Source organism: Drosophila rhopaloa, unplaced genomic scaffold (genome assembly GCF_018152115.1).
Source record: "Drosophila rhopaloa isolate 14029-0021.01 unplaced genomic scaffold, ASM1815211v1 contig_163, whole genome shotgun sequence".
In the NCBI taxonomy this organism is placed as follows: domain Eukaryota; kingdom Metazoa; phylum Arthropoda; class Insecta; order Diptera; family Drosophilidae; genus Drosophila; species Drosophila rhopaloa.
Window position 1 is genome coordinate 6497675 of NW_025335043.1, and position 14580 is coordinate 6512254.

Below are 14580 nucleotides of genomic sequence, written 5' to 3' on the forward strand. Positions count from 1 at the left end.
TCACAAAGTTTCGCACTAAAAAACTAAAACAAAGTGATTATTAGTGATTAATTATTGTGTGCTTTTGTAGAAAGATTTTTGACGTTTCATTTGCATTGACTTGTAAAACGGCTCTATAGGTACTATCAAAAAACAAAATGGTTTATTTTGCATTTATTTAGCATGCAAAATAATGCAGAATAATAAATAGAAAGCCATTATCAAGTAAGTTCGTAATAAGTTTACATAATATATAAGATTAAGAGTCTACAACTTTCTGAAAACATAAGTTTAAAATTCTAAGAAACTTTCAACATATCAAATCAAAGTGACAACCTGACCTTTTCTTTTAATTACATGAGCCCCCAACAATTAATCCGACCAAATGTGCGGCAACTATTTTAAACCACGTGACACTTTAATAGTTTCAAGCCCGAAAAAGTGGAAGCTCAGTTGGCAGGCAACCAACTTGCTGACAACACTGCCAAAAAATGAAGGAGAGCAGTGCAGAATTAAGCCATAAAAGTTTTTACACCTCTCATACAAAACAGGTTGTCGACTCCGCCTCCTACTTTTCCTCATTTTCGGTAGCCCCCTTTTTTGGGGGCACTTTGCTGTCAGCAGTTTTGCACGATTTCCATACAAGATGTGGGCAAGGGGGTTTCGGGCTCATAATGAAGCACTTTATCATTACCAAAGTTGACAGGGCGGGGAATGAGCTACACTGCCGGCGAACAAGCTCCTGGAATAATTACTCAGAACGCTGATTTTGTGCAGAGACCGTAGAAAGTTCTTAGCTTGATTTTAAAATGATATATTACTGCCGAAAAAATACTCAAAATGTTAATTTTCCATTAATAACACGGCAAAAAATGCATTTTAGTCATTGAAATGTATTAAGGAAACCATTAATAACAAATAATACGTGCCTTTTATTTGTTATTAATGATTTTAAACATTTAAAATTAGATTTATTTGTTCATTGCTTACTAAATTATTAAAATTTTGTATTTAATGTGGTTCCGTAAAAAAAACCATTCTCACCCTAAACACACTCCGAATTTTTCAGTGCATTGCCACATATTTTCGCTGGTCCGTGAAAAATGTTTGCAAAATATTTTTAAGGCCATACATGGGGCATACATAATATTGACATTGACAGATTAGCTGCCTTGCACACTCACATAATAACCAGCCAACTCAATTAGCACTTTATCAAAAAAAAAAGAAAATCGAATTGGAAACCTCAATTAAATGAAAAATGATGTGGTGTCCATAGCAGGCAACTCTGTGAGAAATTGTTTTAAAATGCATTCGAGTCCAGTTTTTTGCCTTCTCATCATGCTGGAGTATTAATCTAAAGCGATTTTACATTGGCCAATTGAATTAGTCGACAAATGGAGGGTGCAATGGAGGGAGCTCTTCAATTGTTCGATGCCAAAATCAAGTCTTGAAAGCCGGCAAAGTTTGAAATTTAGCCAAGCAGAGACGGACATCAATAACGTGCTCAAAACTTTGCCATAAACTCGTGGAATATCCTGTCACTCGGTCTCCAGACTACACCAAAAACTCCCATCCTTCTCCTGTTGGTCGCCTCATTGATATGCCAAAAGTCGAATTAGTTTGCAGAGTGGGTGGAGTTTGGGTGGGTGTTGGTCCTCAGTTCTTTGTTTTTGTCTGACTTTGACGGGGGCCAGTCTGAGGACCTTGGACTGCAATTTAGTGGGTATATTTTCCAGCCAAAAACGCATAAAATTGGTCGAAGCTGTGGCCAACAGTTTGTCTGAATGGGATTTAAAGCCAGTCGGGTGAAAACTGGCTTAAAGCAATCGATTGCGCTTAAAAATGGGTAATAGATAAAATGGAAGCTGGCGAGTCCTGCAGGGACCAATGTTCAAAAAGCTCTAAAAACGTCGACTCGAACAAAAAGTTAATCTTTATTTTATCTAAAATTCGAAGCTTTGTTTTTATTTGTGTGTTTTCTAAACAGATTTGGTTTAAATTATTTAAAATTATTTATTTTATTTAATCTTTGCGTATTTATTTTATCTAAAAAACTAAGCTTAATTTAGGTTTGTGTTTAGATTTCAGATTTAATTTAAATTATTTAATTGCTGCTGATATTTAACCAATGAATTCTTTTAAAGGTTGTATTCCGATAAGCATTTCGAATGAGTAATAAAATGATTATTACTAATATTATTAGACTTACCTTCTAAAATCTCTGTAAAAACGATTTAAAAAACCAAACCAAATTCTTTTAAGGACCCTACAATTTATTACATTTGGTTGCAAGCCGAAAGTGATTATGAATGGATAATACAATGATTTATCTGTGTCAATTTGGATGTTTTTGGACTCGAGACACTCTCTGCCAGCCAACTCAGCCCCGGGATGCGGCCGAGTCATAAACATTAAATAGAAACATAGAACGAGGTCTGGTCCCTGGTACGGGAACTTCAGTCAAGGGGATAAAACGTTGGGCGATGAGCACATCACCATCTCTCATCTACATACAGTTGAAGCCAAACATCCAATGTCCGGGGTCTTAACGAGTCGCCTGTCAAAGAACCAACCAAAACGTAATCGTAGTCATATTATCCGACATCGAAAGTATTTGCAACACCGAACTATTTGGGCTGTTCGGGGCAGGCGATTTGGTAGAGGAACTGCACCAGTGTCCTTGTTGGCCTGCCAGTCATCCTTCCAGCCGTGAGATAGGGTATCAGACCATAGGTGCTCAGTAGTCCAGTGCCATAGGTGTCCAGGTGGGCCCAATCGCTGCAGGGCACCAGTTCATGGAGGACAGCAGCCGCCAGACAGGAGGAGGCATAACCCTCGCCATCATTCAGCAGATCGAAGCTCAGGTGCTCTGCCACACGATCCTTGTAGTAGCGCCACAATGGGAACCGCCACAGGCGATCGCCGGTCAGGGATCCAGCCCGCTGGAATTGCTTCCAGATGTAATGCGAATTCGACCAGATCCCTGTGGCGCCACCGCCCACCGCCTTCTTCACGCCCTTGCACATGGAGCCCACATCGACGACGAGTCGCGGCTTGTACGTGATCTGGCCATAAAGCATGGGATCCGATATGACCACCACTCCCGTTCTGCTGATGTTCCTCACCGCCAGCGACTTGGAATTGAGCAGGGTGACCACATCGCCCGGCTTGCAGGACATGCCAGAGGGAAGATTTTCGCAAAGTGGTATCACGGCGGTGATATTGATGGGCAGTGATAATGCCGCAGCTGCTCGCATGGCGGCCAAAATGGAAGCGGCACCGGTGAGATCGCCTCTGAACTCATCCATTCCCTTGCAAGGACGCAGATTGATACCGCCAGAGTTGAAGGTAATCCCCTGGCCCACCAGCAATATGGGCTTATCTTCGGGGGCAGTGCCGCAGTAGGCCACCTCCAGGAGGACGGGTGGTTCGCAACTGCCCTTGGCAATCATCAGGAATGAGTTCAGATGCTGCTGCTCGATCCACTCCATGGTGCGAACCTCCACGGTAATGCCGCAGGGACACAGGGCATCCACGGCAGCCTGGGCCACCATTGTGGGCGTCATACAATTGGCGGGGGCATCACACAGTCGCCTGGCCAAATTCTGGGCCTCCGCCTTAAAGAGACCCCTTGTCCAGGACTCCACATCGGGCGATCCATGCAGCTCCAACTTGGGTATGGTGCTGCGATATTTCTTGGCCAGATTCTCCTCATACCGCCAGATGGCCAAAGCGGCACCTTCGGCCGCCTGCTCGGCATAGTCCATATTATCCACATGCACTTCGGAGCAGCCGATGGCCTGCAGCGATCGGGCACCAATTCCGGCTGCTATTCGCACATTTTCCATGCCCTCGTCCAGCATTTCCAGTTCGTTGAAGGCAATGCCCTCCAGACCCACGCCCACCACGCAAATGGAACGGAAATCGGCGTCCACATTGTTGAAGACCTTGCCGCGACCCAGACGACCCGTGAGTTTCGTTTCGCAGACCAACTCGGATAGTTTGCCCTGAACACGATCGTCGAACTTCTCGCCGGCGGGCGTGAGTCGAGGACCCTTGCCCGATTCCTTTTCGTAGAGGCCCAGGACGATGCCCTTGCCGCCCTTGACGGCATCGCCCGCTCCACAGCCGGCGGTCACATGACGGACCGGTCCAATCTGCGGCAGGACACTCACTCGCACTCGGCTCAGGCTCCTCGCCAATGCAGGTCCCTTCAGCAGCAGTTGTCCACGCATATTGCTCGAAATAGTATTTTATATCTACTATATATAGACGCGATATTATCTACACAATTTTGTTGTTTTTTTGTTGTTGCTTAAAAACGATGCGTTTACTTGTGTACTGTGCGTGTTGGTTCTTTAAACTGGTTTAATTAATTTTGAGTTGCCACATTCGGAGGTTTATCAGGTGTCCAAAAAGGTTCAAAAATGTTTCATGTAATAACGTAAAATGTGTGTTCAAAAAAAATAAAACAAAAAAAATGCGGAGTCTGCTTTCTTTGTACAAAACCGAAAGACTAAATAAACCCGAAACAATTTGTTGGTAACTGTAAAGAGCAAGATTACTAGATCGGTCAAAAGGGAATTTTTTTGAAAATTTGTAGTTGGTTGAGATCGTGAAAGCAATCAGGTCAATGTTGAAAATTTCGCGGATTATTAATATTATCTTTAAATCTATAACCTTTACTAATTTTTGGTTGCAAATAAAAAGGTTTTCTGCAAAAAAATTATCAGAGTTGGCGAAATGTATATAATTATAGAATTGTTCAACCCACAAGCATTGCCTATTAACAACTTAGCACACGGAAAGGGAGATAAATTCATCTGGCTTAAAAATTGCATAAGTAATTAACCAAATATTATATATAAGTCGTTCTTTTACTAACCGATCGGATTTCGATCAAAATATTTTATAACATTTCGGAATAAGCTTAATTTTGTCAATTTTACAGCTATAATTTGTTAAAGTTTGGAAAGCAACGAAGATATTCATTGACACCAAAAAAAACTTTATATTTGTCCTATCTGAATTCAATTTATTTAAAATGTATTTCTCAACAGACTTTTTTGTTCTTTTAAGTCACTAAAAGAACTAAAAAAGAGCGAAGTGTAAATTTTAGAGACTGACTACCATTACGAAAAAATTCTTTAAGCTCAACAATAATGGCGAGATTACTTTTTCTAAATAGTTTTTTAAATAGTTTTTTGTGGCAGGACAAGGAATTTTGTAATTAAAAACTTAGCTTTTCTCTGTCATGCTGATTATCAAAAACCTTCAAACAAAAATCATCCCAAAGCGAAAATAATTGCTTGACTTAATCTTCAACTACGCTTGCAAGTTTCCAATCAAAATTATAAAAAACTCTTCTAGCCTGCTTGCCGTTTTAAGTTTAAATTCGCCTCATATTTCCAAAAAATCTGGTTGCTGCAAAACCGTTTTACTTAAAATCAGAGAACTTACCAGCAAGTCTAAACAGTGGACCGAAAGGGGAATCAGAAACAGCTCCGAGTCGTGTGATTAGCCAATGGAGAACTCAAGAAACGATCCTTGGAAGTGTCGTGTTTCCCCGGCTTTTGTTGATTCTGCCGATGACACGTAATGTCCGGGTATATTTTAAGTGTCCAAAACGCGATTTACGTTCGGAACAAAAGCAATTTATTTAAAATGTTTATTCGGGTAAAATTTAGAAATATACTCGGAGAATTCTCGTTTTAAAGTGAACTTTATTCGGTTGACTGTCCTGTCAGTGATGTCGGGATTTTCTTAATAAATAATAATTATTAAATTATTAATTATTAAGTGGCTCAATTTATTGCAAAAAGACACAAGTCTCGGTGTTATGGTTTTTTCTATGCCTTTGCATTTATATATTAGTATTCAATCGTGAAATTGTATTTTATTACGGAGTATGTTAATAAACTGTCTTTTATATATTTATTAATAATTCTTTTAAATGGTTATTTAAATGACCTCCGCAATGGGAAAACTTTTTAATTAAATGTGCAACTGTTTGGTTGGACTTGCTTACGTATTTATTAACTTGTTCCACATTTATTCACACTGATGAAAAGTGAGAAAGGAAAACTGATTGCTGAATATTTCCCACGTGGTGGAAAAGTTTTTCCAACAATAAACTGCCAAGCAATGCAGAAAAGTCCATTGAAAAGTTTACTCCTCGGTTGATAGAAGATGTCGTTTATTGTTGCAGATGAAACAACAGAAGAATAAACAACAAAAATACTGTTGACAAATTAGAACCAACAATAAAGCTGTCGTCAAAAGTGCACATATAGAATGAAAAATGCACACTATATATTTTAAATCGTTGGTTATAACGTTTTTCTTATCATTTTTTTAGAAGTTATTTTCTTTATATGAAGATATTTTTTAATATATCTAGCAGGACCTTCTGAAAATGTATGTGCTACCAAAGTAACTGTAAAAACCGACATGCATTAAGTTCTTAATATTTTTAAAAACGTTTTAATTTATATATTTTTTTAATTATAAATTTAGACATTTTAATTTAAATATATCCTTAACTACAATTCCATAACTGATTTTTTCCAACAATAATACAAAATGCAAATCAAAAAGGGCCATGCTAGTCCAACAGATGGGTTTCGAAACTAATAAAGTTCCCGGGTAGGTTGAATGCTCCTCCGGTTATTTTTGACCAATAGGGAATTAATGGCACTGCCAAAAGGCGATGCAAAAAGAGCACCTGCAGTTCTCCATAAAGCTGTATGGCCTTCCAGTTGGAAATGCAGAAATGCTGGATCACCATATAAAGGCGAAGGTAGTTAATCAATCCGCTGGCCAAAAAGGTCAATAGCCAAGGCAACGCGAATAGCAGGAAGTTCTTCACCGGAAAGGGTCCCAATTCAGTTCCGGAATTTTGAGTATTTCGATTGAGCCAGCCCTTTTTCACCTCATTGGCGGTTAGCGGTTCTGGAAGCTTTAGGATGTCCCTTTTTTCCTCCGATTCCTGCGGCTCCTTACTTTGCAAATGCCGACTGTACCAAAGTCCGATCATAACCAGCAGCGAATACATCATCGCCTTGACCAGCATCCAGTGATTATAGATATAGCCCAATTGCAGGATCAAATTACGATCTACTGAGGGATAAGCCGATTTGAAATTGGCCTGAGCCTCGACCACTGGCTGAAGAACTGAGCACACGTGCATCGATGTCAGCAGCACAAAGAATCCTATGTCACGATACTTGGCCTTAAACATGGTTTTGGAATTTGGAGTTGGAAAAAAATTAATTTTCTTAAGCGGAAATCAAATTTAGCATCTGTTTTTGACTAACGTAAAAGGACTCTGACATTGTAGGTTTGGAATGGAAACAAAAGTCTGATAGATTATTACCTAGCTACTTGGGTAAATTAAATGCCGCTAGTATTTATAGAGTTTATATTAAAATTATTGTTAAAATAATTATCAATCTGTATAAATTATTAATTTTTTAAGTGAATTAGTAAGTAGTTTTTTAGCTTTTGCACTAAAAACAAGCTTATTAAATAATTTAAATATCCCGCCAATTCAAACAGTTTGAGAACAACTGTAGGCTATGTTAAGAAAAAATGTTATTTAGTATTTAAATGGTATTCATGTAGTTCATGTCATGGCTAATCGTTATAAATTTGGTGGTGTTCTTTGCAGCCTCACTGTTAAGCGATTTGCTCAAAAGCTGCTAGAAATTTGTTAAATAAAACTAGGCCAACAAGTTGCTTAATAGGTGCCAAAGGTCTATATATTAGATTTTTCGGAACACGCTATGCAAACAAAGCATTTGCGAATTACATTTTTACATTACATGCAGTCTCAGTGTAAAAATGGTGTCAACTGCCCAAGTGGTATATGTGTGGTATAATTTGGTATATTTATTGACTGCTTGTAGGGCATATTCAGCCGGTTCCGCTGCAGTCATACTGACAAAAAACCTGGAGAAGGCGACACATTTTAAAATTGTGAACAAAAAAAGAAAAATCGTGCAGGATGCAGCGCGAAATAGCGCACAATTTGTCCAGCGGGGAGCAGCGCAGCAATGATGTGGCACCTGGACAGGTGAAATCATTCGAGGAACTGCGATTGAGCCGCTTAATGATGCGCGGTCTAAAGCGCCACAATTTTGTGACGCCAACGAAGATTCAGGCTGCTGCCATTCCAATGGCCCTGACTAATATGGGTAAATAACTCGCTAAATATACGGTTAACCAAAGGGTTTCCAATATTTACTATTACATTTTCGATAGATCTGCTGGTACAGTCCAAAAGTGGAACCGGCAAAACCCTAATATATGTGATTGCCGCCATGCAGGGCTACCACAGCAAGATGACTCGTCCTCATGCCTTGATTGTGGTGCCCACTCGTGAACTGGCCATCCAGGTGGAGGATACATTCCAATACCTCTGCCAATTCTATCAGGACTTCAAGTCCACTGCCTTCATTGGGGGCACCGAAGTGGCCAAAGATCGCAGGCGCATCAAGAAGAGTCGGGTTATTATCGGAACACCTGGACGCTTATGGCATCTTTATCAAAACCGGGTCTTGGATGTCTCAAAACTCGGACTTCTTGTGCTCGACGAGGCCGATCAGCTATATCAAACTAGGGGTCTTCAGGATACGGTCAATCAACTCATAGAGGTCCTGCCCAAAAACCGTCAAATAATAGCCTGCAGTGCCACCTATGACCAGGATTTGGATGTGCGCCTGGCCAAGATCATGAACAAACCCATGCTCATATCGAATAGCGAAAGGGCCACCGTCCTCCTGGGCATTCGTCAGTTCGTCTACGAGTTGCCGCCACAAACAAACAGCGTGGAGGAGATGCGCTTAAAACTGAAAGTCCTGGCCGAGATCTTTAGCCAGTTGCCCTACGAACAGGCCGTGCTCTTTGCCAGCTCCCAAATGCGTGCAGATTCGTACAAGAACTACCTGGCGGCCAGCGGAGTCGAGTGTCAGTTGATTACTGGAGCTATGGCACAATCGGATCGTTTGAATGTCTTCGAGGGCTATAGAAACTTCACCATGCGCACTTTGGTGACCACCGACTTGATGGCCCGTGGTGTGGACTCACCACATGCCAATCTAGTTATAAATCTCGATCCACCCCACGATCATGTGACCTATCTGCATCGCATTGGACGTGCTGGGCGCTTTGGATCCAAAGGCATAGCCATCACTTTTATTTCCTCCCAGAAGGAGAGCCAGAAATTCAAGCAAATGTCCCACAAAGTGGCTACGGCTTGGTCTGTCCTAGAGTTTCCCAAGGAACCGATGCCCAAGGACTTTAACTTTTGGGATTTCGACAAGTACAATTTCGGGTATTTCATTAAAGAGACCAATCCGCAACAGGAAATGCCTGCGAAGCGTACCCAACCTGATGTAAAAGCAAACGATGTACCAAATAAGGAAGAAGTGAAGAATGATCTGGAGAATTCGGATGTTGCTTCCAGAAAACAACCCGAGGTCTTAGAAAATCCTCAATTGGAGAATAATGCCAGCAATATGCCTAACAACTTGGAGAATGATACAGATAATTCACAAGTTGTTGCCAAAAATATGCCAGAGGCCTTAGAAAATGTTAATTCATATGATCAATTGAAGGAAGCTGTTAAAGATAAAGACCAGGGAAAACCCAATGATAACTCTTTCAAAGATAAACTAGACTTGGAAATCGTACCAGGTACTTCGAAAAAAATTGTTAGTCCTAAAATCAAAGAATTAAAAGAGGTCGAAAAAGAAATGTTTAAGCAAGATAAAAAAGATGCCTTGTTGAAGACTTCCAAACCCGAAGAAGAAATTTCAAAAGACAAAGACACTGCAATTAAAAAGCCAGTAAAACCCAAGCAACCTCTTACTACAAGCAAACTTTTTGTAGATGCTTTATCACAGATCGAAAAACAAACAACTAATACTGAAAATCAGGAAATGCAGCTAACACCAGTAATCACAGTAAATGAATATTATATAGACAACAACATCGATGAAAGCATGGGCCCAACTGACGACAAAGAAAATAAGCCTAATAATGGAACAGTCACCACACTTCAGACAAAGAATACTATAAACCCGGAAGAGATGATTTCCCCCGAATTGACAACAACTTTAACACCACTGGATTTAACCCAGGAGCCATCGCCATCCACTGTGACACCACCTGCGCCACCAGCCAACTCGATTAACAACAAGACCTATTGTCTGGCGGCTCCAACACAGACTAGCTCGATGACCATTCAGAACATGGTTATATCGAACACGGTGGACGATGCCAGTAGCATAAGTTCGGATAGTATGGGATGTGGCTATCATAGTGAAAAATCCTACGAAACTATCTTTTCCACCAGTGATGAGGAGCTAATCTGGAAGAGATTGCAGACTAAAAAGAAAAGGCGTCAACTGAAGAAAGTCAAGGGAAAACGCCGTAAGCTTCTCTACAAAAGGCGTCAACTGAAGAAAATCAAGGGAAAACGTCGTCAGCTTCTCTACAAACTAAAAAAAAATCATTACTTGAAGGCTAAACGTAATTTAAAACCAAAGGTTAGTTCACAATACACTTAATGTAAATCACAATTACTTAAATTTTTTATTTTCCCCGCAGTTACAGTATGTACATAAAAATGCATCACTTTTGCCAGGTAATAATCAATATTATCTGTTCAAGAAAATGAAAAATCGTGATAGCATTTTGAAACGCCTGTTCAACTACAGTAACGACAACAAAATGACTAATACAGATAATGCCATCTTGCTGGATAATGTCTATCTCACCATCCTCGAACTTTTCTACAATAGTGATGAGGATAAAAAGCAAGTATTAGAGTCGCAGAAGGAGGACTTAGTTTCCCTTGGATATAGCCCGAGCCAGGAGTCTCTAATTTTGGAGAAACCAGAACCGCAGAATATGCTGAGTGTTCATGTGATCCATCAGATGGACATTCCACCGCTGCCACAGGCAGCCGATGAAGGGGCCGCAGGAAGTGGATCCGATATGGACGCCTCGGAGGAGTACAACGAAGGGGAAGAGGACTTTGATGATGATGAGGACGATGACAGCGGCGAACTCAATTCATCGAGTGGTTTTGTGGAAAGCAACGAGAGTGCTTCATCCGGAATTGATACCTCTGTTTACGAGACAAACTCCACTGGCGAGGAATACGAATATGAAACGGATGAAGAAAGCTATGGAATTTCTCATTCCTCGGAGGAAGAATACGATGATGAGGAAGATGATGAGTTGGAGCCCTTCGAAGATGGTGTCCAAGCCGAAGAAGAACAGGAGGAAGAGGCTCTGAGCAACATCAGCGTAGCTGGATCAAGCTCGCAAGGATCTGTTGAAGAAAGCAGCAACGATGATTCTTCGGATGATGGTTCAAATAATCCCATGCTGCCAACGAACAATGCCCAATCGCAGTGGATGCAGACTTTTAACGCGCAGTTCCAATTTATTGCCTCCCATGTGGCCAGCCACATGGATAACTATATCTAAATTGCTATGGAAGCAAAACTAGTCGAAGCTCAGGCATAATCATAAACAAATCATTCACAAATGAAACGGATCAGTTCCACGAGGCTGTATCAGCCTCTCTCTCTCTATCTATCTTTACATCTTTATATCTTAGCCTGTTAACACTTCTTCCTTCATTGGAATACTCATTATCAAGATAGTTGATACCATGTTATGAATTTTGGAATACGAACGATGAATGTTTTATATGCAAACAATAAATTGCAGACTTTGTTACCAAAAAATACGAATTTTCAATTGGAATTTTCTGTATTTTGTATTACTTTACATTACATTAAACGGTGTTTCGATTGGCAGTTGGAAAATTTATTGTTTTTCATGTTTATTCACTCTGTAAATTAATCCGCAATGTGAAAGTTAAAACCCTTTAATCATAGGCAATGATTTATCTAGGAGATGAGAAAACAAACATTTTCCTTTGCTTTTGGACAGGCGGATGAAGGTAAAGAAGCGGCGCCAGCTGACTGCCGGGACATAAATCATAAAGTCAGTGGGATCGGTCGGCACCGACCATCGGGCTACACAGACATCAGCTGTGTGGCAGCAGCAGGCAACATTGTTGCACGGCCGCCGCTCACTTTGCATTGATTGCAACTGGCCTAAAAGGTGTTAACCCATTAATTAGCACTTTTCGGAATTTATACGCTAGATCTGGAAAGTTATAAAAAAAAAATCACTGAAATTAATAGGAAGACAATTTCGTTAAAAATAGTATTTCATTATTATAACAAATATAATAAATAGTTCAAAACTTTATAGTAAAATCGAGAATTAACTTTTACAAGTTTTACTCCATAATAATTTAAATCAGTTCCCTATACAAATTATTTACTTTTTAGAAGTTGAGAATGAGAGAAATTTAAATTACTGAAGGCTACACCATCTGATTAAGTTGTATTAACAGATGCTGAAAATTGATTAAAAAGTGCTTGTAATATTCCAGGGACCAAAGATATATCCTATTTATACCACCAATTGCAAAGCTTCTTTCTATCTACATATGATTGGAATTATTATAATTATATTTTATGAAAGTTAGGGAGGTTAACAACGCGTTTTTAAAGAAATAGAGTGTATTTAAACATTAATTTATTAATTATTATTATTATTTTTAAAAGATTTAGGAGGAGTGTTCAGCGGGTTAAGCCAAAGAGAAGGTCCACAGGCAGCAAGTCGCGTCGGTGGCATAGTCAAAACATTCGCCCTGCGGTTAAGCACGCAAAATTGCCGGCATCTGGATGGGACTGCTCAGTGGTCGCCGAACTCCGGTGCCCCAATCCCCCCTTGATTCACCCCACCTCTGGAAACCCCCCTCGAAAAGCCTCCCCCCTTGCGTTCCAAATCCAATAAGGAGCGTGAGAAAACGCGCCACCGCTCGCAAATGCAAAGCGAGTTGGAAGCGACAACATTTTATAGATCCTAGAGACATCGAGAGCTGCATTTTGTCGCCGCAGTGGCAGTGGCAGCAAACTCAATTCGATTAGCGATAAATGCGAGATGCGAAAAATGCTCGGCCAGCTGTTGCAGGTGTTAAAGTCTTATAATGATGTTAACATTTTTATGGCCCACAACAAAATAAACTAAAAATTTGTTCAGCGCAATAATATTTTGTGGTCTCGCCGTCCATATATGGGGGCACAGCCAATTGCCGCCGTTTTTTTTATTTTTTGTATCTGGGGGCTAAGTGGAACGCTCCAGGGGCAAGTTGCAGATACAGATACAGATATACCTGCCGGGCCGCACAAAACTAATTAAAATTGCTGAGCGTCGTAAAAACAATTATAGCCAAATTACTGGAAAATTAAGAAAAGTATCATATGGGGGGAGGTTATTAACAAAAAATTTGTTTTACAATTTCAATATGGAAACAAAGCAAATGGTATTATTGTTGGGAAACTTAAGCACCTGTCATATATGTTAGAGAAAAATTCAAGTTGAAATCTACTTCTAATTAGTATCGATTTTAATTGAGAACTGATAATAATTGAAAGTTCAAATAAAAGTAGTCATTTAATATCTAAATGGGATTCAGATTCTAAACCCTTTAAAATAAAAATAACTTATAAAGGAATTAAAAAACGACAAGCAAACAAAACATTTCTTTGTATTTTAGCAATATTCCTTTTTGTTTTTTAAATGGATCTAATCAAGTTTGATTCGATAAACTATTTGCCTAGAATATATATTTACCTTTCTGATTAAAAAAATAATTATAGGGGCACAGGAAGGAAAAATCCATTAGTCTCCCAACTCCTAATTAGAATTTATTGCTTATGAAATTATGATAAATGAAAGAGAGATCTCAATTAAGATACGGTCCGCACTAATCATTTCAATTTAATCCAAGCCCTTGGCTAACCAATGATTTCAGCACTTGAAGACAGTCCTCCGCCCCTTTATCACCACTTTGTGGGAGTGGCAGAGTGCCGATTTATGCGACCGAATGCCCGACGCCTGGCCACGCATTCATAAATAAAAGTCATCATTAATTAAATTTATTATAAACAACATGGCATGCCTGCAATTATTCACTCACTCATTCACTCGCTTGTTGCTCTTTCGGCCCAAAACGCGACGACATGCCAAAACAAAAAGTAAAACGTAAGAAACCACAAAAAAATGTAAATAAATGTGAAGAAAGAGAAACGCTAGGAAAACGCACGCAATGTGGATTTAAATACGCGCCAAGCAAACAAAGCTGAAAACAAGAAAGGAAAGCTAACTTCGGGCGGAGCCGAAGTTGATATACCCTTGCAGAATATTCTATAAATTATATTCTCCCAAATTATTCATATGATGCATTCTTAATACTCATAAAAAGTCCCAACTTCCTAACTTTAAAAACACCAAAGTTATGTCATTTCCGATCGTTCAGTTATATGGCAGCTATAGGATATAGTCGGCCGATCCTTATGAAATTTGGTAGGTCGGATTGATTGGCCAAAAATAAAACCCATAGAAAATCCCAACTTCCTAACTATACAAACACCAAAGCTATGACATTTCCGATCAATCAGTTATATGGCGGCTATAGGATATAGTCGTCCGATCCTTATGAAA

General features: G+C 39.7%; 3 protein-coding genes across 3 annotated transcripts; 1 reads left to right on the forward strand and 2 right to left on the reverse strand.

The window, feature by feature from the left end:
* Positions 1-2234: 2234 nt before the first annotated feature.
* LOC108051422 (cytosol aminopeptidase) lies at positions 2235-5667 on the reverse strand. Its single transcript, XM_017133534.2, has 2 exons — positions 5443-5667; positions 2235-4528 (listed from the first exon to the last, which is right to left on the reverse strand). The coding sequence occupies exon 2, from the start codon at positions 4215-4217 to the stop codon at positions 2610-2612; it is 1608 nt and encodes a 535-aa protein (XP_016989023.1). The 5' UTR covers positions 4218-4528; positions 5443-5667; the 3' UTR covers positions 2235-2609.
* Positions 5668-6475: 808 nt separating this feature from the next.
* On the reverse strand, positions 6476-7322 carry LOC108051386. Its single transcript, XM_017133477.1, has one exon. The coding sequence runs from the start codon at positions 7220-7222 to the stop codon at positions 6587-6589; it is 636 nt and encodes a 211-aa protein (XP_016988966.1). The 5' UTR covers positions 7223-7322; the 3' UTR covers positions 6476-6586.
* Positions 7323-7931: 609 nt separating this feature from the next.
* Positions 7932-11761, forward strand: LOC108051419 (probable ATP-dependent RNA helicase DDX20). The gene is made up of 3 exons (XM_017133531.2): positions 7932-8177; positions 8245-10532; positions 10594-11761. The coding sequence occupies exons 1-3, from the start codon at positions 7988-7990 to the stop codon at positions 11479-11481; spliced, it is 3366 nt and encodes a 1121-aa protein (XP_016989020.1). The 5' UTR covers positions 7932-7987; the 3' UTR covers positions 11482-11761.
* The last annotated feature ends 2819 nt before the right edge of the window (positions 11762-14580 follow it).